The sequence below is a fragment of the Leptinotarsa decemlineata genome, unplaced genomic scaffold (genome assembly GCF_025532065.1).
Source record: "Leptinotarsa decemlineata unplaced genomic scaffold, Ldec_3_MD MMD2_tig00026369_RagTag_RagTag, whole genome shotgun sequence".
Classification (NCBI taxonomy): domain Eukaryota; kingdom Metazoa; phylum Arthropoda; class Insecta; order Coleoptera; family Chrysomelidae; genus Leptinotarsa; species Leptinotarsa decemlineata.
The window spans coordinates 4,165,988-4,191,744 of NW_027412709.1; the positions used below are offsets into that span (position 1 = coordinate 4,165,988).

The window sequence follows — 25,757 nt, forward strand, 5'->3', positions numbered from 1 at the left end:
GACCACATTTTTCTATGCGCCTTCTATTATTTTCTCCAACTCTTCTCAGTTCACTGGGTGTGACTTCTCTACACTCTCGTATAATTCTTGTACAGAGATCTTTCCTATTTGTTGGCCTATCCTTATAAACTTTATTTTTCAACGTTCCTCATAAATACAAATCCAGTGGAGTTAGATCTGGGGATCGCGGTGGCCACACTAAGAGAGGGCTATTGTGTTCTATCAATTTCGTAAGTAGGTTCCTACCCAACCTGTTGTGAACTGGTGCACCATCTAACTGAAAAATCATGTTGTGTCTCACATCTAATAATCTCAGCTTTGTAGGTAAAATAATCCAAATTCTATCTGTTTACCGAGTGCGGTTTTTTCTTCAAAAATTAACGGTTGTTTCGGTGTTGCAATGAGTATGAAGAATAGTTTTGTTTTGGTTGGCAAAATGTTTCCTCAATATTTTAATGAAGGACCCTGCACATTTCTTTTGAGAAATGACTTGCCGTGAATTTTGCCGAAATTTTGATATGTTGTAGTTCTTGATGTGCTGATTGAAAGTATCCACAGCCAAAGCTCAAAAATGTAGTTTTCGAGATGTGAACCTTTAAAATAGATTTTTTATTCACTGCTCCACACTATCTCAATAATCTGAGAATGTGGTGCTGTGACATTTTCCTCAGAGAGGCTCAAAATAGATGATAGCATATCACAGGCAAACCAATCCGTGAAAATGTCTGCATCTTTGACACCTGAGAGTACTCTCCAGATGTAATGAAGTGGGTTCAGGTATTGGAAGCAAACTATTTTGCCCCCTAATATGTTTTACTATAAAAATGGGATGTTACATCGCGAGTGGCGGGCATTGTATGTCACTTTGGCCAACCCCATTTAGGTGTTAGGTGCATTTTTAGAATTTCCATCAGTCCTGAGAGTGTTATTATTCTACCTCAATTATTACGGAAGATACGGAGGTGTTTCCGTAAGAAGTGAAACAAATTCGGATTTTTCAGGACGGAATTTTTTTCAGGGAAAAAATGTATTTGTAGTAAATTGGTAGTCCTGATCACGAATCTGAAGATATTTGGAGCCTATTTTGCCCCTAGTATGTTTTACCGTAAAATGGGTTGTTCTATCGCGAGTAGCGGGCAGTGTATATCACTTTGGCAAACCCCATTCATGTGGTAGGTGCATTTTGAGCATTTCCATCAGTCCTGATAGTTTCATCATTCTACCTCGATGATTACAGAAGATAAGGGGGTGTTTCCATGAGAAATGAGACACACTGTATATTTATATACATACATATATATTTAAATATTGAATTTCACACAAAGGATTTGAAGCTTTATATCTTCTATTAATTATCTGCGAGCGCTTTCGACAGCTGGTCGTACTGTCATTTTCTAGGTACTCCTCAAACTGCAGTTTGAGGAGTGCCTAGAAGATGACAGTACGAAATGACAACAATTTTCTAAATACTTAAAGTCATACTCATTGCAAGGTACGAAATCTGTTGGTTATGATGTTATAAATAGTTACCTACACATTCCTTTCAAAAATCAGGAGATTTTGATTCGCACGCACTTATTCAACTTAAAGTATCTTGAAAAGCGTTGATATTTGTGAAACGAAACTCATTCCATTTTTGTGTAGGAAATATTCGGGATTAAGAAAAAAAAGACGAAATCGATATTAATCCAGTGGCGTGAAATTTGGGGAGGGGCGATTAGGGGCACCCACCTGCCGTACGCTCCTGTTTGAAGTTACGAACACATGATTTGCATTGAAATTGGGAACTGAATGCTGTCATGTGACTTACCAAATTTCATTAAGAGAAGTTGAGCCGTTATGGAGTTAATCTGGAAAACATATATTTTTTGTCACTTTCAACACCCAGTAACTCGGTTATTATTCATCTTGAGGTATATGTTTATTGGAATTTTTAGCCCTAAAATAAAGTGAATATTCTACCATCAGAGATTGTCCCCTTTATTGCGGAACACCCTGCATATGGGCATATAAATTTTACCAACGAGGAATACATTCTGATACACTAAACAAAAATTCTGTCAATTGCCCAGAAAATCATATCGATAATTCAATAAACAATCCACAGGAACATAGACAGAATTTCCCATAAGAGGTGACCGACATTCAACAACTTTTAAGGCCAACCTGGTAGACACACGAACGAAATAATTCTTCTAAAAAGCTCGATCAGATTTGTCTGAAGAAAATAAAATCCAGAAATCAACAGAAATTACGCATGTGTAGACAAATTTCTTGATAAATATTAGACATTTAATGCTTTTTGTGGCACGTCCTGTCCAGTTACAAAAAACTTCTACGAACTAAAATTGCTTTCCTTGATCACTAAAATAATACCTAGGTATAACTAAAAATTTAGAAAATCTGACGACCTACATAATTGCATGTATCAAGAGTCATGTCCTTTTCAGCATTCTCGTTCGACAACGGTTAATGACATATTTCACCATTTAGCAAAAGAACACTTGCGAAACAAATTACAATGAACACAAAAGATTAGGAAGTGATGTTAACATATGTCTTGAGGAATGCAAGGTGATACGAGATCCACAATAACGCCAAATTTACCGGATCTCAGGTTTACCGTAAAATGTATATTGAGCTGATACCGGTGTATGTTACTGCCACACCCTCTGTAGGCAACATCGAGGAACTTCTGAAGTATAAAATTGCATAAAATGGGTCCAATGTGAGATCCCAACAAAAATTCAGTCATGCCTTTCCCCACCCTTCCTACACCTGATGAACTATATATACACAGGGATACAAGACGAGATCCGAAATCGGATCTCGCCTTGAAAAATGGATCTCTACTTGTATGTTTTATATCTTAGAAGAATCTCGATTTGTTCGGAAATATATATATATATATATATATATATATATATATATGTATATATATATATATATATATATATATATATATATATATATATATATATATATATATATATATATATATATATCTTCTAGGCACTCCTCAAACTGCAGTTTGAGGAGTGCCTAGAAGATGACAGTACTCAAACTGCAGTTTGAGGAGTACCTAGAAAATGACAGTACGACCAGCTGTCGAAAGCGCTCGCAGATAATTAATAGAAGATATAAAGCTTCAAATCCTTTTTGTGAAATTAAATATTTAAATATATATGTATGTATATAAATATACAGTGTGTCTCATTTCTCAAGGAAACACCCCCCTATCTTCTGTAATCATCGAGGTAGAATGATGTAACTATCAGGACTGATGGAAATGCTCAAAATGCACCTACCACCTGAATGGGGTTTGCCAAAGTGATATACACTGCCCGCTACTCGCGATAGAACAACCCATTTTACGGTAAAACATACTAGGGGCAAAATAGGCTCCAAATATCTTCAGATTCGTGATCAGGACTACCAATTTACTACAAATACACTTTTACCCTGAAAAAAATTCCGTCCTGAAAAATCCGAATTTGTTTCACTTCTTACGGAAACACCTCCGTATCTTCCGTAATAATTGAGGTAGAATAATGACACTCTCAGGACTGATGGAAATGCTAAAAATGCACCTACCACCTAAATGGGGTTGGCCAAAGTGACATACAATGCCCGCCACTCGCGATGTAACATCCCATTTTTATAGTAAAACATATTAGGGGGCAAAATAGTTTGCTTCCAATACCTGAACCCCCTTCATTACATCTGGAGAGTACTCTCAGGTGTCAGCAGACATTTTCACGAATTGGTTTGCCTGTGATATGCTATCATCTATTTTGAGCCTCTCTGAGGAAAATGTCACAGCACCACATTCTCAGATTATTGAGATAGTGTGGAGCAGTGTATAAAAAATCTATTTTGAAGGTTCACATCTCGAAAACTACATTTTTGAGCTTTGGCTGTGGATACTTTCAATCAGCACATCAAGAACTACAACATATCAAAATTTCGGCAAAATTCACGGCAAGTCATTTCTCAAAAGAAATGTGCAGGGTCCTTCATTAAAATATTGAGGAAACATTTTGCCAACCAAAACAAAATTATTCTTCATACTCATTGCAACACCGAAACAACCGTTAATTTTTGAAGAAAAACCGCACTCGGTAAACAGATAGAATTTGGATTATTTTACCTACAAAGCTGAGATTATTAGATGTGAGACACAACATGATTTTTCAGTTAGATGGTGCACCAGTTCACAACAGCATAACAAGGATTTGGTTGGGTAGGAACCTACTCACGAAATTGATAGAACACAATAGCACTCTCGTAGTGTGGCCACCGCGATCCCCAGATCTAACTCCACTGGATTTGTATTTATGAGGAACGTTGAAAAATAAAGTTTATAAGGATAGGCCAACAAATAGGAAAGATCTCTGTACAAGAATTATACGAGAGTGTAGAGAAGTCACACCCAGTGAACTGAGAAGAGTTGGAGAAGATAATAGAAGGCGCATAGAAAAATGTGGTCGCTTGGAGAAAGTTTGATAGAAAGCACGAAAATATAAAATTGTCAACAATCAAATCGATTGAAATTGATTGTTTTGTTTTTCAATTGAAAACATGATTTTGAAAGTACTACTTTGAAAAGAGTTTTGAACCACATAAAACTTTTCGCCACAAAAACACTTGGTTTTTTGAAAATAATGATACTGATAATACTGATCAGAAAAAAAAACGAAAGGGTACCATACTAAAATGGTTTCGCTCTAAGAAGACAGAGAAAGAAGACAATATCCCGGAAATTGAAATGGTTCCGTCCAGACAAAAATGACACCGTCATTTTTGAACCTAAGGAGGGAGGAGTTATGGAACGACCGTTGCCACGATTTGCTGTTCTCATAAAAATATGATCTTCTGACAATGCTATTCCAAGAAATTCTTATCTTGACTTGCGGAGCGATGCTCATCATTTCAACTTATATTTTATTCGTTCTGATAACTCTTGCTGGAGAAAGTCGTCTCTCATTGTATTTTTATAAAATAAATACTTTTTTTAAAAAGACAATTTTCCGTTCCGAGTATTATATTAGTACGTTTTGTCAATGTTGACTATGGCAGCAAGCTACTCTAAAATGATGCACAAACATTTACGAGTCTATCGCTATCCTTTTAATTTTCACGGACAAATAACATGCGCATTCTCTTTCGTTCAATGGACGAACTACACACAGCTGTAATGCTGTGTCCTCTTCTATAGCATGGGATGGTTCGTTGGGACCTGTCTGTCGCACGTATTCACTGGTAGAAATTTCACTTTTTAAAACTCAACAACCGGAATTCGTGACTGATTTTTCGCATACAACCCTATACCACCGTAAATTGATAAATGTAGCCGTTACTTCGTGGTCCGTATAGGACGAAACTGCAGTAACGTTAATTACAAAAAAGGCGGTAAAAACTTAGAAAGTTTCATTTCATTTTTCTTTATTATGATTTCCTACAACGTAGCAACGGCTACATCCATCATTCTTGCACTTAATCAATTGATATTGTCAACCTGTAAACATTCGTGATCAATTGATTTATTATTATTTTTGCCAAAAATCAATTTGAAACTACTGGACAAAATATTGTGATCATATATTCCACTTTTGTAAATAAATATACAATATTTCACACACTTTATCACATATCCTCCTAGAGTATTCTATTTTTCTCCTTCACATTTACAGGGTACTTCGGAACATTTTCCATTTCTAACCTCTACTATTCTGAAGGACCTCACTACGAAGGCAATTTCTCGTAGGAAGTAGCCTATTCCTTCTGCCACCGGGTCGCAGCAGTCTCTAAGGGATGACGCTATGTTGTAAATGAATATCAAAATAGGTTGGATGCAAGCATTGAAAAGCGTCGCCAGTAGGGGTTTGAAAAAGTAATCGGATACTAATTGCACCATTCCAACCGTGAGAGGGCGAACTACGCTGTACAAGAAAAACCTGTAAAATAATTCAGAGCATCACCATAATTTTATATGTACCAACGATAGTCCAGATATAACTAAGAATTCATTACTTTTGTACACAGAGCTCCCCAACGAATTCTTCTCGCCCTGAATATTTCCGAAACGGATCAAAATATCAAAAATCCTCGAGATTCATAAATTTTTAGGAGTCATATTCACACGCCTACGTGATTTTCGTAGTTCTACTCTTCCCATCAGCCCACTCAACTTTTTTAAATGAAACCATATCATTCTTGAAAAATCTTTTCCAAGTAACGTAAATTTCCTCATCGTTCTACATGCACAAGACAAAAGTGTCGGCGTTAATTTTTATTGAAGGTGAACCCCATCTTTTTCATAGATGGATGAGTAAAAATTCCTGATATCCGTAACAGAAGGATTGTTGGGTAGAATAAGGTGGTTGGGACTCAACCGTCATCTTGGTAATGACGCACTATCAGAACATGCTGTTCAAAATGGGCTCATTCAGTCTAATATAGTTCTTGATTGAAAAATATTTATATTATGAAAGTAAGTCATCTCCCAAATATCCCACAAAATTTTCCGGTTTATATACCAATTAATAACTGAGCAAGATCAATTGAAAATGTGAGATCGCCCGCGCAACATCGTGACGTCAGACCAGGCGAAGAGCTTCGAGTGGTGCCAACCGGGACTATAATTGGATTTTCTTTTATTTGCTGGTTTGAAAACACCATGTGTTACGTATTTTTGTTTTCTTTCGTTTTCAAAATAATTTAAAAGTTGGGACCATCATGTGTTCATTAGAAGACAGCTTTAGTAGAACTGATTCGGGTAATTCACCTGAAGTCGATATTTTCATGGTGATGGAATATTTTTATATCACTCGGACTACATAAGTGCTGAAATGAGAGGTGTAAAAGTGGGAAGGTAAGTGAGGAATAATACGGTGCGTTGTTTTACCTAAAATATTTCAATATTCATATATTCTCCTAGAGTGTCGATGTAAACAACTAGTAGCTGTTGTTCTATGCCTATGGTAATTTAGAATAGCTGTGCACGGTGCGGCGCTTAAAATGTCTATCGCTATAACGTTTTTATATTTAGTTATAAAAAGAAACTTTGAATACAAAAGCTGTCAGTTATGAAGTTAACTTTTTTAGAATTCCCTCATATTGTATACAGGTTGTTACATTCTTGAACTGTCAAGTATTAACATTGAAATATTTCTTTTTTTCTTGTTCACTTTCGGTTAAATCAGATATAAGTTACTTTTCGAATATTCTTGGTGTAACCCGAACTTTGACAGTTAGGTGCATGAAAGAAAGCAACACCTAATTACCAGTATACACTTAAGATATAAACATATAAATGATAATACTGATAACGTAACGAGTATTGAAAAATTACCCCAATTGATATGACAGAAATATTTTATGTGGCATGAAAATTATCTATCAAATCTTTTTGGATTGGCAAGACAAAAATATGGGGACAATTCCGTGGGATATGTTCAAATAAAAAATGCACCTTCCTTATGTCACAAAAAAGCTAAAGTAACTCCAGAACACAGAATAAATGCAAAAAACCATAGCGTTACATGAAGTTGTAATAAATGTGACCGTCGGGTGTGAATTGGCCATCCCTATGTACTACTAATGATATATAAAATAATGATACCATCAGTTATACTCACACCAGAAAAATACACCACCCTGTATATGGAATCGTTCAGCCGAAGGTATTTATTTTTTAATTCAGTTTGGTAGCGCGAGAGTTGCTGCCACCAGATCAGAAAAAGTTTGAAAAACGTCCTGATCACACGGATTGAGAATCAGTGGGCAACTTGGCCAACAGTTGAATTTTTTACCTTTCTATTTTCGTAGAGCAATGGCTTGGTTATGGCACCAATTATATCCTCAGAGACTGGATTCGGCCACGGCTTGAATGCGTGGTCTTTTAGGGGTTTGAGGGAATGAAATAATATTAGCAGAGTTTTCACAAACCAACTTTATTGATGAATACAGTCGGCCGAATAAGCGGATCAACAATTGATGAAATAAAATTAACAAAAATTAATACTGGAGTTCATCCTAAACAAAATAATATTGAAACTATTCGTTTATATATGTTTTACTGAACATTATTTGAACTGGGTGCAATATAAAAGAATATAAAAATAATTTTAACCATATGATAAATATGAAAAAACCACTAAAACAAAATGACAGGATTATTCCTCTGAGAATTGAAATAACATCACTCAGGACCTGCCTTAATTCTACTAGATTTGCTATAAAAACAAAATGAAATACAACTCGGAGAAACTATAAAAATACCTAATAATAACTTAATAAAATGAAAAAGGGAACCTGACTCGTAGCTATATGGTAAATTTTCATAAATACCCTAGGTGCCAATTCGAAAATATATATAACACATACGCATGCAATAACATATACCATATATACCAGAATTGTTTTCAAATACGCCCACCAAATCAACGTAGATGGACTCTCCTGAAGTCTCCAACAAAAGCCTTTCCTCAAAACTGTACCAAACTCATACCAGGAACTTGAAAAATGTTCTCTAAATCAACTAAATTGAATCAAACCGCGAATACTTTCAAAACCCAACATAACTTCTCTCAACAGTGACTTGAAATATTTCAATTCACTCTAAAACTTCCTCTGGAATTATTTCCAGCTATTGTAGGAAATTCAACTGGATTCACCAAATCTCCGCACACGACTCCCTTTACCTCAATTCAACTAAACCGCGAATATTTATCAATCCTGAAACACCTCGCAAAACGGTGCCCTGAACTATCTTAGTATCTCCAGAATTCACTCAGAACTTCGTAGGAAGTTCAATCAACCTACTTCTGAGTTCGTACGCTCATGACTTTTACCTCAAGTAAGCTAGCCAAATAAATTGCGAATATTCGACCCAGTGTCTTGAAACACCTAGCACCTCAGTCCCTACAATAGCGTCCTCAGCAACCTCCCCAAAGGGAACAACTGCCCCGGTTAAGAGCCCCCCAAACGACCCTGGGGTCCGCGCACACCCGACTTAATTCTCCCTAACAAAATTCCACCTTAACTCTGTTAGGGGATGTAATTCGAATAATCTCATAAAAATTCCCACCAATCAGAAAGTCTGAAATTGTTTCCAAGACTGGTACTCTTAACGTCCTCTACATGTCCAGTGAATAAGTCCGCAAGAATTCCCGACTGGTCTCCGATATTTCTAATGTCGTGAGCCTGCTACTGATATATAGATGTTACTGCAAGGGTTATTTTGATATTTTCTCTGTCTCGAATAAGAGGTATGTAGACTATCCCAAATGGATGCCTTAATTTTATCATGTCGTTAAAACTTTGAACTCACAAAATAAATTTCGATATTTATTATACTTTTAAGTAATTATTGACAGTTATTCTAAATGGGTATACAGACTGAATAATATATTTTGACCCTTAACGTCATGATAATGAAATGAATGATGAGGTTGAATGTTCTGAAATATCAGATTTCTTAAACATTGAGCAGTTGATTTAAACGACTTTTCCTTTGATTGGCTTCGCTCTTGTTGACCTAAAGTTATTACTAAAAGCTGATAAAGTTTCCCTTTTTCAACGAAAACCTATCTGTTTTGGTAGTCAATATTTAACGAAAAATAATATGTCCAACTTATTACACACTATCGATACTGACGTAAAAAGTTTTAAGGAAGTGAAATCTCATGACTCTTCAGCTTCAGAGGGAGGATACAAACATGCCATTGCATTTCTGATGTGGTTACACCGACGCAGCGAGGAACCATCATGAACGAAATCTGAATGTTACTGGAAAAGGTCTGTATTAGCAAGTGCAACTCCTACGAAGAAAATTTATAACGTCAGTTGATCTTGGAAGCAGCGAGATTACCAAAGAAGTTAATGAATCAATATTTGAAGATTGTGTTACAGAAGCAAAGAGTCGAACAATCGAAAATAGTTCATTGCGGTATTATATCTAAAATAAGTATTCCTGCCTTTCACTCCACTCTTTTGTAAATGAGTTTCGTTCTACCAATGTAAAAAAATCCAGAAAACTTAGATTTTGTAAAAATTAAATGGACCAGATGATGATCGTAGATGTAGAAGTTATTACTAGAACGCAAAGTGATTGCGTAATTAGGCAATAGATAGCCTACGAAATGGCCTTACAAAACCTGTAGATGCAAAACCTTAGATGGGGTCTTAGTTGAGAAAATTCTTAGGGTCAAAGTATTTCAGACCTTTGCAATGTCTCGTGGTTTAAAACTTGAAAGTTTCATTCTTGAAGTGCTAGCTAGTAGCACCAATATACGTTTTCGGAGGGCAGGAATATTTCTATCCAAAGATTTACCGCTGATAGGAGCATCACCTGATGCGCTTAGTGATGAATGTGTGGTAGAAATAAAATGTCCAATGTCGGAAAAATGTTTTCTCAATTATATTGACGCTGAAGGGAATATTTAACTGAAATATGTTTATGAAATGCAGATTTTGGTACCAATACAAAAAATGAGAATACAAATCAATCAATCAATTTTGAGTGGATATTGGCGTAAGGCTGGAGAATGGCATACTCCAGAACTCTAATTAATACTCTCTCCACGTGGATTATTTAACTAGCTTCCCGTTTTGCCTTTCACTTCTTGCTTTGTAGATTTTTTGATTTTTAGATTTGCTTTGTAGATTTCTGTGTCGATGATACAGAAGGAGGTCTTACCAATGTGTTCCCTCTGGTCAGAAGTTGTTCCTCGAGGTGCTTGAATTCTCGGTCTGCAATTATATGAGGCCCAGGCTTCAGCAAATCCAAATGCTTTAGAGATAAAGAGATAAATGATATGAAACCATCAGATGTGCAACATATTGAAAATTTCATACTATTATTGTCGGACCATGATAACGACTGGAGAACTGGGTCACTTGGTTTTTGAATCGATGTCTCAAAACAATCAATAATGTACTGAACGTTATTATAACGATGTAAAAAGGTATAGGCAGATTCTCCCTAACCTCTTCTAAGTATAGCTTTCCATTGAATGAATGTTTTCAAGCATTACATACAGATGCAGCAGCTAAACAAAAATTATCCGTCAAAATTTCATAGGACCAATTTAATTTAATTTTCTTCAAAGTGATGTATATATCAATTCTGGGTAACTGGCATTTTTGAGACAAAATTTCTATAATAAATAAAGATTTCCTTGGGATTTCAAGGTATGATTTCGGATTTTTCTCTAAGACGTAAATATATCTTCGCTCAATATTGTTTTTGGAATTCCAGTTTTGAACAAATATCTCAGACAAAGTATAATCTGATGATGTATTAACAGAAGTAGGTCTGATGTACTCGAACTTTCACAGTCCTCGGGGGAACTTAGTCGTACTTTTTTTTCAATATTTTCTTCATTTTCTACTTCTTTAGAACGATTTTTTTACGGTGGTATATAATATTTGCGGTCTGTGTAGGTTAGGTTAGGTCCAAAGTGAGTGGGTCTATTCGACCCTCCACCGCAACCCGCAAAGGTTTATTGTGGCTCACACCTATTCTCACTCGGCCAAACAAACCCAGCTTCTTAACGGAGCCGATTAGTTTACATGGTGAGTGGTATTTCAGGTCAGATGGTAAGAGTACGGCTCTGCCGAACTCTAAAGACCTGATTCGGTCCCCAGCGGGGCAGGCACTAAGCATATGCTCTGTTAATGAGGTAGTCGGGTAGTCAAGTTGCAAGATTCCCACCTTGATACCCACGACAACCTTCCCATATGAGGGTTTTTGCACGTCAGCTACGTCAGCGGTCTGTGTAGCTTTTGATCTTCGAGAAACCTGTTTATTAACCTGAATTCCAACATCAAAGGTATTTTCCTGTGTACTTGCTTCAGACAAGCTTTCATTTTCAGCGATATCTTCGTTACACGTATTTAACAAAATTTGTTTTTCCTTTTTTTTGCACAAACGGTCGAGCTTTAGATGTATGGGCCGGTCTATCAATCTGGTATTCAAATGTATGCGGAATTACGCCTGGTTTCAGTATAATTTTTCCCACTGTCATAGTTTTGATATACATGTAATTTTCTAAATATTTTTCAATCTAAAATTTAAAGTAGTGCTTAGAGTAAACTATAATAGTAGGAGATTTGAGCCAGCTCTAAGCCTCCCCCCACCACTATGATGTATTAATTGCTTTTTTTGTTGTTGTTTAGTGAAGTCAAGGTGATGTGACCTTGAAGTATCTGGTGCATGGATCGTTCAGAATTTTTTTCCGGTTCTAAGTCTCCCCTCACCACTATGACGTATTAATTGCTTTTTTTTGTTGTTTAGTGAAGTCAAGGCGATGTGACCTTGAAGTGTCTGGTTCATGGATCGTTCAGATTTTTTTTTCATATGAGATTTTGTGTGTGTGTGTGTGTGAGAATGCACGGTACAGGGTTTCATCATGTGCTTGTCTATGTACAAACATACGTCTGCATACTTCGAAGATCCTCCAAGTAATGAATGTTCCATCGGTGTGAGTCCACCAAGTTAGTAGTGGTGTGACGTCACAGCAGCAGCAACCGTTCAACGGTAAGAGAGCAAGATGTTCACTCCACGACGTATGGCTGAGTAATGCGTATTCATCGGTCTGCCCTCACCTCTCTCTCGATGCAGTGAAGGCTGTGACGTAATGCATCGCTCTATCCCCAGCAGCAACCGTTCAACGGTAGAAGAGCTAGATGTGCACTCCACGGCGTTTGGAGTGCGAATTCATCGATGTGCCCTTACCTCCCTCGATGTGGCGATGGCTATGACGTAACGCATGGCTCTACCCTCACTCTCGACGGCGACGCGCAGGCGACGTGGATTATGGTATTTAAGAAGCGGGCGAATGTTGGTTATCAGCTCCAGAGTTGTCAAGGAGGTCCATCAGTGAAACTAGTGAGATTAGATGACGCTGCAACACCTATGTACACATGTAATTGTTGTAATGTGATGATTCCATTGACTCAAGTGAATCCTCACAATAGAAGTCTGCAACATAAGAATAAAGCATGTGTACAATTGAGTGATGATGTTCAAATTATAAAGAGAGCCTTCAAGCGTCGGATTACTACATACAGGGTGCAGAGTTCCATTGGATCGGGAGGCTATCAATGGAATGGGGTTTTCGCTTAAAATGTTTTCAAAATATGGTACCTTGAAAAAAATGGATAAAGTGATGCTTGCAAATATGCCCAAGGAAGTGATACTTGCATGTGTTGCACATGAGATTGCATATGTTTGGGAAAAGTTACCCAAACATCTACAAGATGACATCGATATAATGAAACATAGATATTGTTATGAACACCACCCCAATCAAAATTCAGATTCAAACGTTAATGATGGTCCTATACCTCGAAAATCTATGTGTTGTATTCGTAATATAGAGGATGTGAATATTGATATCAATAAAAATGATACTTATTACAATACAACACCTTCCAAAAAGTGTAAATTGTCTCAAATGTGCTGCTGCTGTGTACAACAATGAATTGAAATGTGCTTCAGCAGATAGCAGAAATGATGGGGTTCGCTCATGGCATATTTCCACCAAATCAGATACATGAATCCTCATTACCAATAAACATTACAACTGTGAGACTTATCCGCTTAGATTGCAATATATATATATATAAATGGTGAAGAATCCCACATTCTTTTCTCATTCGATATTGATGTTGAACCTGGATACAATCTTACTAAAGAACCACACAGTATTATATATATGCCTGTCAGTCCAGAAGGTCGTCAATTGATTCACAACATTACAGTGAGTATTTTGGATGAAAAAATAACCTTATCGATTTTGGAAGTGAAGAAGAGATTTTCATTATTTTTGAATTGAAGAAAATCGAATAACTATTGTTATGGGTTTCATTTTGCAATAGACAAAATCGTATTGAACAATCCCAAACCAAAACGAGCTGCACTATCAAAAAGAAAAGTGTGCATAAAAAGAAGCTCATTTCACAAGTGTATGCTAAAAGTTAGTACATAGCGCTCTGTCTGTGAGTGATCTTAAATTTTTGAAATCGATTGGATTGAAAGTGTGAAAATAACAATGGTGCTCGGAACAAACAGTGAAAAGAATATATTCGATGAACCACTGCTCGATCATTCTCTCATAAGTTTACATGAGCACACATATAAGCCCTACGGATCACCGCTATTCAGGAATTCGGATGAAATTAGAATTGCAATCAATAATCAAGATGTTATACTAGATATTGCCGAGAGCTTCATTTACATAGAAGGTAAATTCACCCCGAAAGATGTAGCGAAAACATGCTCTCTCGAATAATGCAATTGCATTTTTCTTTGATGAAATTCGTTACGAAATGGGTGGTGAACAAGTAGCTGTTGTTAGAAAACCTGGGATAACATCTACAATGAAAACCATGATATCATTTGGACAATCACATGCTAACACATTATTGACATCTGGCTGGGGACTTCCACAATTGAAACAAGATATCTTGGATACAAACAGTCACGTTTTTAGTGGAAAATTACCACTGAAATATTTGATGGGTTTTGCTGAAGATTACAACAAAAGTATCTTGAATGCCAAACAGGAATTGATTTTGATTATCGCTCGATCATTTAAAAACTCATATATAGGTGAGGTTAATGCTGATTTGGAAATAAATAAAATCGAATGGAAAATAAGACATATTGTACCAGATGATAAACACAAGCTCAAACTTTTGAGTAGAATAAACAAAAGCGGTCGGAATGCCAAAATCAAGTTGGCATATGGGACCTCTATGAACTACCATCATTACGTGGGACTTCTTCAGACATATGGGCCATCAAAACAACTAACGCTCTGGAAACTCCTCGTTTTGTCATCATCGCATTCCAAAGTACTACCACATCTGAAGATAGAACACAGGATATTACAAAATTCACAACTGCTGATATCAATAGTATTCGAGTATACTTGAATTCTGAAGTTTATCCATTTGAGCGTTGGAATTTGAATTTCGATAAAAAACTTGATGCTCCTGCTTATTATGCTTTGGAGAGTTTCCAGCGAAGTTATTATGATAAAGATATGAGTGAACCTCTGATGGACATTGTACAATTCAGAGAAGATCCACTATTCGTCATCGATTGCTCCCATCAACCGAATGCAACAAAATCATCAACTATTGATATAAAGATTGAGTTTGAGACGAGGAAGACCAAGTTTCCAGACAACACTAAAGTATATGCATTTATTTTGCATGATACAGTTTTAACATACAATGCATTGGATGGTTCAGTTCACAGCAGATATTGACACTCTTTAAATTATTGGTACTATTTCATTTTTCCACTCTATCATGTACTGTTTTATGATTTTTTTTTCATTTGTAACTGACTTATATCATGTATTGTAATTTTTTTCCTAATTTATATATATATATATATATATATATATATATATATATATATCATATTTTATTGTTTTGTAATCATTTTCTATTGTATATAATGGGATTTAAATAAATAAAACATGGAAATAATACAAAGTTTTATTATTTGACATTATTTATTATTTACAGGAACATACAGACTATCTAAAATAACTTCTTCCTCATAGTCATCATTTTCGCAACCATCTTCAATTTCCTCTCGATTTTCATCATTCAATTCAAAGTGATGAATAATCCATTCTGGCAAGTATGGTTGGAGGCTATACAGGAATCTTCTCAGGTTGAGTTCAATCATAACCTCACAAAGTTGCCACAATTCCAATTCATTATCCAAAAATTTGTTACAAGCTTCAGCGCCACTCCGATAGTTATCAGCATCATGAAGACATAATTCGATTTGTTTTTCATCATAGCATACACTCATATCATAATTGCTTTCATGTTCAGCTCCATCACCCAACACCTCCAATTTAGACGACAAATGTTGAACCGATGATTTGAGATCTACAACATCGATCCAATCTTGACTTGCATACTGCATCCACATCTCTGAATGGTGGAACTGAAATCGAATAAAAAAAACAATTAGCAACCTCCAACTTGTTTCCATGATATAATACTCACATTCCCATTTTATTTGTACTTATAAAGTGAGTGTATTCAACTAAGTTAGTAATGTTTATATTTCCATATAATTATCATCTAAATTATCTAATATATGAATATTATTAAAACAAAAAGAAATTCACTATACATAATTACTATTATTATTCAATCATAATAAATTTGACTAGAGATCGCGTTTTCATATCTGCAAAACTTTGCGGGCTCTGACCTAAATACACCATCGTATATTTACCACCCGATGAGTTGATACAAATTATATCGTCATCACTGAATTGCAACGAAATACGTTTTGGTAGCTATGTTTTAAATAATATATCATTGCTCATATCTTCCAAAGTTGATTGATTTTCCAAACCTTGTATAATAAGTTGATATATTCTTAATTATATATACTTCATCAATTGGTAATGATGATAAAGCCTTTTGCTCTAGTATTTCAACCTCCTGTACAATCAAATTATTGATTTTTTTGAAGTCTACTTTTGAAACGGACATGATGAAAATATGTATGAAAATATGAACAATTTCCAACAGCAAAATACACTCACCGTCTTCCTTCTGTTACGAACTGAATAACACTCTACCAATTGCTTACTGCTGCAGATATATTAGTCTACTGATTTCATAGTGTGCCAGGCATTTCTTTTATGTTGAACAGCGCGAGTCACCCCCACCATGAAACCGTGAAAGGTTCACATTGCTAGAGATACCTGACGTCACAGCCAAGCCCACCTCCCAACTGGATGCGATAACAGATGTCGATACGAACAGGCAGTGGTCGTTGTGCTCTCGGAGAGGTAGACGTTAGCACAGTCCTTGACCGCCTGCGTGTCACCATCGATAGCGCGGCTAGAGCGATACGTTACGTCACATCCTTCACTGCATCGAGAGAGAAGTGAGGGCAGACCGATGAATACGCATTACTCAGCCATACGTCGTGGAGTGAACATCTTGCTCTCTTACCGTTGAACAGTTGCTGCTGCTGTGACGTCACACCACTACTAACTTGGTGGGCTCACACCGATGGAACATTCATTACTTTGAGGATCTTCGAAGTATGTAGACGTATGTTTGTACATAGTCAAGCACATGATGAAACCCTGTACCGTGCATTCTCACACACACACACACACACAAAATCTCATATGAAAAAAAAATCTGAACGATCCATGAACCAGACATTTCAAGGTCACATCGCCTTGACTTCACTAAACAACAAAAAAAAGCAATTAATACGTTATAGTGGTGAGGGGAGACTTGGAACCGGAAAAAAAATTCTGAACGATCCATGCACCAGACACTTCAAGGTCACATCACCTTGACTTCACTAAACAACAACAAAAAAAAGCAATGAATATGTCATAGTGGTGGGGGGAAGCTTAGAACCGGCTCAAATCTGTTTCAAAATATCCTACTAATATTTTTTTGTTAATCATTCATACTTATATTGAAATGATCTTCGCAATAAAAATGCGTCCCCTTGGCCGATACAAAGTCGGTCCTTCGCATAGCGCGCTGCCATAACTTTCGTGATTTTAAGTTACGGGGCAGTGAAATAAACATTTCTTCTGGTGCAGTTACCAAAGAATTCTTGTATTTAGGAATTCTTATCATAATTCATATTCACGCAGATTTTTAGATGACGCAATGCAATAAACAACACACACCTTGATTTCTACGGCTGCATCAAACAAATTCCGCTTATTCGCCAGGACGTCCTTGTCGCCAAATCGACTGATGTGACGTCACGCTTAACCACGACCCGTTTCGGTGAACGCTACATTCAACTATTGATTTGAGGGAGAAGATAAAGAGTGAAAATTCAGATTTTTTGCAGATGTACTATTTGAAACATAAACTTTCAAACAGGGCCGTAGCGACAAGAAAAACCGGGGGGGGGAGGAAATCCTTATTTTCCCAACCCCACCAGCAAAATTTCCCAAATTTCGAAGAAATGAAAGCCGAGGGATTAGTTACTACTATAATATATTAATTTTCTTACTTAGCCATCCAAAGATTGGCTGAATGCTTATGCCCGAAATTTCCCAACTTTTCCAAGTAGAAAAAATTGCGAAAAGTTGGGAATTTTGTAAAATTGTTACTTCAAAATTTGTGGACTGTTCAGAACTGTTTTCTTACTTGGGAGAAATTAAACTTTTCTGAAGATTTCAAACGACTCAGAATTCTCTTCAAGTTATGCATGTTGGGAAATCCCAACCTTCACATGGTTGTTTCCCTCTTCTTATTACCTCTCCTTTTCTTTTCTCTCATTTTTATTTTTTTAATTTTCATTCATGTTTTACTATTATTTTTTTTTGTCTTCATGGCCCAAATTTTACCAACTTTTTCCCAAGTCGAAAAAGCAGGGGGGGGGAGGTTCCCCCCCATCCCTGCCATGGCGACGGCCCTGCTTTCAAATAATGCAATACAAAAATTGAATGAGTCTCTTGTTTTGCAGAATTTCGACCTTACACGTGTCCATAAAAGATAGTATATCTATAGTGGCGGGCGAAATATCGATGCCGTGAGAAAGATGATTGAAGTTTCTGCATGAACCTTAGGGTGTGACGGACGCTCACGAATAGATGAACTGGTCTAGGGAAATGCCAAAAAATTTATCTCGCGACGGCAACATTATGATAGGTGACTAAAAGTGGATAATTTCGTATGAACTAGAAACGTATAACAATCCACTGTTTGGATATTCAGAGAATGATCGAATCCCACAAATGTTCGTTCACGAACCACGCTTGTTTTCTCGGCTTCTCTAAACATGTTGCCACCATTCCTTTGGTCGATCGAAAGACGGTGATTTTTGAATAAATACAATTCGTTTGCTGAAAATCTTCGATAAAATTGAGAACACACTTTGAAACGTAGCACATTAAACAATTTATTATTTGAGGAAGAAAATTTCCGAATTGATGACTCATTTGTATGAGTTTTTTTTCAGTTTCCTTATGTCAAATGAAAAGCCTGGGCAAAGTTATTCACTATCTCAAAGGAACTGCTGAAGGCTACAAAAACATGTTTTTGAGATGTCAACTTTAGGGACCGTATTTTCGAATCAGGTGAACTCTCGCATTGAGAGAAAAATGAGATATCGCTCTTCTCTTAAAGTGAAATAGAGGGCGATATCCGATTTTTCTCTCAATGCGAGAGTTCACCTGATTTGAAAATAAGGCCCCAGAGTGGAAAAATAATATTGAGAATTGCTCTGAACGCAAGAAAATTGTATCAATCTTGAAAAACATTAAAAACAAAATATAAAAAATCTCCAACAGGTTTTCAAGAGGGCACGTTTTTATAATTTTGAAAATCCTCTGAAATGATGTCTTATAGATATCCCAAGTTGGCAAATATTCATGGTTTAGTTTCGACGCAATCTATATTCATAACTTGATTTATGAACTTGGAATGATTTGAAATTTTTACAGAATAAGAATTGCCATTCAAAAAGTTGAGGAAGGATATGAGTGTGGGACTAGAAGCACGCGGGCGTATAAAATGTTTTTCTCTGAAAACTTGTTATGGGTCTCTGAAGTTTTTGATATAACCGTCCATTTCAGAATTATTCAATGTGAAAAATTTGCTTTGGAAAGCCCAACGAAACGATTATTCATGACCGACTTTTTTGTTTATAATAGTTTTCAATTCAATTAGCACCGTGAACTGTTTCATTACAGTATTGAGTTATCTACCAATCCTAACAAAGTAAAAGAATGCGTAATGTTGAAATTGATTTTTAACGTGTTTTTGTAACAACAACGCATTTCTCTATAGTTATGTTCACGGGATTGACTCATGTTTTTGGACGATATTAAATAATAAACTCACATATTTGCATGAAATAATGATAAATGTACTAGAAGAAGATAGTATAACTCATGAAGTGAATCAATTACAGTGACACTTGACAAAAGTTTCAGAATATTTCTGTGTTTGTAACTTGGTCCTTCATATTCGCGATATTCATCTGTTTGATTCAGCTCTGATGGCGATATTTGCTTATCTCCATTTTAGCTTTGTCTAAATTTGAGTTTTGAAAACATGCTGGACAATTATCAGTAGGTTTGGTTCTCACTCAAGCATTTTCTGGATATCATCCACGTTTATTCGCACAGGCACGTTCTGTTTGAACACTTACTTACACCTGAGAGCTATAAATGAAGAATTCATCTTCAAGTATTAGCATTTCTACAAATTCACCCCTTCCGAAAGAAAACTATTCAAGTATACACAGTGACAATGCCTCCAAGTTTCACTAGAGCGATGAGACTGACGCAATGGTAATGGTGGCTCTTCATAGACCCCTATTACAATACCTGTTAGAGAATGTTTGGTACTTGCAGCGGGTTGCAGCGAGTTTAGTCCAAGTAAAATGATACGAGAGCTTGATTAGAAAACGGTTGAATGAGTCTGGAAGAAGGCGTAGGCCTGACTGACATGCAGTACGTTTTCAGGAAGGGGAGGATGATTAGACAAGTCGTCGAGTCGGTGGCAAAGAACAGAGAGTCTCACAAGAACCGGTTCTTGGCACCATGCTGTGGAACACACTGTATTCGGGATACAATTACCAGAACATGCTGAAGATTCCCAGGAAAAGTGGTGGGTAAGGATTTCTGATAGGACAAAAGTTACGCCGAAAAGGAGTATTCGTTATCTGGGATCAATAATCCATGAACGAGGGATTTTTGGGGTTCACGTGAGGGCGATGGTCAAAAAATCAGAAGCCAGAAGGGTTATGCTAATAAGACTGCTTCAAAACTTATCTTGTACGGACCTCCCATGCGGTACAAGGTAGTCGGAGTGGGTGGGAATAGAAGTATTCCGGAAAGTGCCCAGAGGAAAATTCTGCCAAGGACGACATGTGGGTACAATTCAGCATCAACCTGAGGACTGCAGGTAATAGCGGGTCAGATACCGGTCTACCTGTTTTTTTTAAGGAAACACGAGCAGTGCAAGAAAGAAGAGAACAAAGAAATATACAACTTTTATGGAGTGGCAGACGAAGTGGGTGGAAAAAATACAGTAGCCCAATGGACGAAAAAACTGATTAAATCAGTGAGGTCTTCGTACGGGCTGAGAAATAGGCATGTAGACTCGCATATAACACAGATTCAGACAGGACATACGTCAATCGGGCAGGACACTGGACGGATAGGAAAGTCTGACGACGATGGGTGCAAATACATGGTACCGTAGAACATACCCTCGCCGCTGATGAGACCTTGGCGGATAGAAACAGCGCTGTCTGACTGAAGGACGAGGTTTGGAAACTCATAAATTATAACTTAAAACTCTGAAAATCTTCGTGTGTCAACGGCATCGACTACTATGGTCATTAACCTCGTATGCTAGGTAGGCGCAGAATTATTTCAGTAGACAATTTTATGCAACTCACTTCTTACATTTGGGAAGCATCACACACTGCCATCGCTTGATAATATCTTACTCATTAATTCTCAACAATTATACTGATATGAAATCTCGTAACTATAAACTTACTTGAATTTCACTAGTTCGGATTTCCATTGTCTAATATATAAAATTATTTGAAATCCCTGAAACAACTAAAAAAAAAGGAGAATTAAAATGAATAGCTGAAAATAACAATTATATTAAGCAAAAATAACCTGAAATGAAAGAATAGTGAAATAAAATACAAGTAACAATAGAACATTGAACAAAAAATAAAAAATTAAGTATAAAAAATTATAAAGAAATGAAATGAAAATAAAAATAAAAAATTAAGAGATTCCAAGCCACGTTAGTTCACGACGTTTTGATTGTTAGTATCTACAATCGTCTTCGTATGATGACGTTCATTTTATTCTTTATAATTTTTTATACTTTATTTTTTATTTTTTGTTCAATCGTTCTATTGTTACTTGTATTTTATTTCAGTATTCTTTAATTTCAGGTTATTTTTGTCTAATATAATTGTTATTTTCAGCTATTCATTTCAATTCGCCTTTTTTAGGGATTTCAAATCATTTTATATATTAGACAAAGGAAGTCTGAACTAGTGAAATTCATCATGATACTTTATCAATCACCTTCAAACAAACGTATAAACTTACTTGTTATTCCTTATAGTGAAACTTGTGGTACATTCCATTGATTATCGTGGGTATTACAGTTTTATAACCAATATTTTGATCAAATATTTGAACACATCCTTTCAACTTATTTGTTTATCGAAGATCATCTCATATTTTTGCGATATGATATACATGAGGTTGCAATTGAAAACTTCCCATCAAACCTCTCTACTCTACGTATTTGATTTCAAAAAGTAGTATTCAAAAATTATTTACTCAAAGATGGACGCTTACATTTGGCTTAGGCCACACCCACATTTTTTGATGAAATGCCAAATTTAAATCTTCTGAGTATTGTTTTCTCGAAATCCATAGTTCTTTGATTACCGTAACAAATGCTTTAAAGTACATGTGATATATTTATTTGTTACGTTAACTATAATTTATTGGTATTGTGCACAGAAATTTAATAGTCCTATCAAGAGCTCTGTCCCGTTAATTTTTGATGAGGATACAATCATTTAATTTTAGGAGTGGGAAATATCTCCGGTTGGTAGCTGGTCGGTTTGACGTGGGTGCTTTGTTGACTCATTCATTCGACCGCCGTGTTAGTCGGTGGTTCAAGTCTCATGCTGAACGATCGATTTCTACTGGCTATTATCCAACTCGTGTTCGGAATCAAACGTTGAAAGGTAAAACCTCGTTAGTCCTTAGCTCGCACAAGTTTAGACCTCTAAGGGTTGTCGTTCGTAGGGGTGCGACAGCTGGTTAACGGAAAAACATATTTTAATTTTTTTAAAAACATATTAGGGTTACGATAATCATAGATGAACCAACAGAATTTACAATATAAATCTTCATTTACTAAGTTGATCATTTGTTTTCCATTCCTATCAGTTCGAGGAAATGGAAATATATTATTTTTAGGTATTTTATTTGTGAGTTTTTCTGTAGTGTCAAGTAGCCAACCAGAACGAAAGCGGCTGTGCAACTGTGCAACTGTACTGCCAATCAACTTTCAACAACAATACTAACCGTGGCTGTGCATTTAAAGAAGTTCCCGATCCGTGTTTTCGGGGATAACTAGAACTAAGTACAGCATAGCGGCATAATTTCCCCACCTTATATACCTGTTAATGTGTGCCGATATCATATCCCGCAGGAGACCTTTATTTACGAAAATCATTTTCTATGTTGAATCTTCCCATTGAATAGTATACAATCTGTGACACCTAGGACAGAGTTCACAAAACCGTAGCTCATTCAAGTCTTCCCTGCCTTCCATGACTTACTATTTCTGTAATTTTTGTCATTATGGTTCACCATAAAAGATGTATTTCGTTGTCAAATATTGAGTTTCAATCGGTTGTAATTGATTCGTTGAATTTACAGATTTGTTCTTGGATTGACACTTTAATAAAAATCTGTTGGCGCCCCTAACCATTATAATTACTGGTTCTCATTGAGAGCCCACCACTCTCACTTTATGAAAGCTAGCTGTGAGCAAGAACCCCTCTTTCCATAGCCAAAGATAGTGATTAACGTAGTATCGATTCGAAATTACGTAACATCTTGTAGGAATTTTCGAATTGTGAACTTGTTTCAAACTACTAAAATGAATATCCATGAGAAATTCAGCAGTATCAATCAGAATATCTAGCTTAAAATCATTCAAAATATTCTTACCTAGTCGATTGAAGAATAAATGATGTAAAGAACGCGAATCCTATATGTAATGTTCCATATAATTCAGCCCAAAATTTTGTGGTATGCGTTTCTGTCTTTTCAGCAATTGCTTCTGTAGCAACAATAGGGGGTCTGTCAGTTGTTCTCAAATAACTGAAAAGTAAAGATATATCGGTTTTTTGAGATAGAACAAGTATAATTATCGAATGAGAATTGAACTTTTTGAGTGCGTTTCGAAATCGTGAGTTAGCACCAAGTTTCTTAGAAAATAACAATAATGAAATGAATAACTTGAAGTGTGTGTTTGAATCTGTTATTTACTTATATCGTAATGATTTCTACTAAACCAGTATTCAACTCCGCCAGTGTGAACTTTGTTTGGACTATTGCAGTTCTATTAATCCAATTGTGAGTGAGTCAATATTTTCAGTTTACACTTCTTACCGAAGAGACACTTATATATTTTTAAGGTCATAGATGGTAAAAAAACTAGATACCTTTACTGTAGGTACTTTTTTGTTTATTGAACAGAACATGTGGAAACTGCAAAATCCAACTTTAATCATGTAGAGATTATATAAGAAAATGCATCTTTATTTCTCGAGAAAGTACCTATCTATAAAAATGCAAAATTAAAACAACGTTGTATAGAAAGTTAAAATATCTTTCAGTAGAAGTATAGATTCATTCTATTATCCGAAAAATATGAGGTTGCTCTAGAGGGAAAGGGGATGAAGTCAACTAGACTATGCCATAAGTTAGCTCCCTTGATATGAACTTAGACCTGTATCTCTGTATTGCGTATTGTAAACTATTTTCGTTGGGATATCCAGTATATTTTATAGTTTTTAGTTTCTCAATAGTTATCACTTTCGGAAAAATATAAAACGTAGGTGCGGATTGGAATGAACCTCAAACTGGCAGTTTGAGGAGTGCCAGATGATATGTATATATATATATATATATATATATATATATATATATATATATATATTATATATATATATATATATATATATATACATATATATGTTACTGCTTCGCTTCGAGAGTTACACCTCTCGAAGCGAAGCAGTAACTCGTCTTGATAATTCCATCTGAGATGATGGCGAAACGTCGACTATATATCGAATAGTACACAACGGATGAACACCCGGAAAAACAACATATATATATATATATATATATATATATATATATATATATATATATATATATATATATATATATATATATATAGTTACAACACAAAATAAACAAAAATTATTGAAAGATGAGTTGTCTTACAGATTGTTGTGATCACTGTTTATCGAATATTATCATCTTAATTTTCTTTTTGAATGATAAACATGGTTGTGGTATTATATGTTTATGATATATACTGAAAGTGGTAGCAGCCTGATATGTGAATGTTTTTTCATAAAAAACAGTGAAATGTTTGAATTTGGTAGGGATGCTTACTGTTCTAAGGTATCTGTTATGAACTTGATGACGTGAAGTGAGCTTTTTCGCTAAATCTTCTGGTATTTTATTAAAGAATGATTTGAAAAGGGAATATACTTGATGTTACTCTAGTCTATTATGCCTTTCAAACCATCCGATGTCATTAATATGATAAATCACATTCTCCCTATATTTGATATCACAGATGTACCGAGTACACGCAATGTGGACTCTCTGTATTCTAGAACGAGCTAATAGATATTCAAGATATGGGCCATAAATAATATTACAATAGTTAAATATCGATGATATAAGTGATTCACATAATGTGATTTTGATTTTTTAATTAGGGTTATGCCTCTTAGAATATACCTAATTTTCTCAGTATTGCATCCTATAAGATTACTTACATGTTTTATAAATTTGAAATTGTGATCAATTATTGAACTCAAACATTTTATTGAATCACTATATATCACAATTTGTGATAAATCACGATTTGATCATCAATTGGTAAATATATATTGTCTATGGCCT

General features: G+C 35.7%; 1 protein-coding gene across 2 annotated transcripts in view; it reads right to left on the reverse strand.

The window, feature by feature from the left end:
* Nucleotides 1-5,586: 5,586 nt before the first annotated feature.
* Nucleotides 5,587-25,757, reverse strand: part of LOC111512224 (uncharacterized) — a 41,931-nt gene continuing 21,760 nt past the window's right edge. The window contains exons 6-7 of one of the 2 annotated variants that reach the window (XM_074185273.1): nucleotides 23,778-23,930; nucleotides 5,587-5,957 (exon numbers count right to left, since the gene is read on the reverse strand). In XM_074185273.1, coding sequence (XP_074041374.1) covers nucleotides 5,669-5,957; nucleotides 23,778-23,930 — 442 coding nt within the window. In that variant the 3' untranslated portion in view covers nucleotides 5,587-5,668. Of the gene's footprint in view, nucleotides 5,958-10,586; nucleotides 10,756-23,777; nucleotides 23,931-25,757 lie in introns of those variants that run through there. The other variant, XM_074185274.1, reaches the window with a different exon arrangement.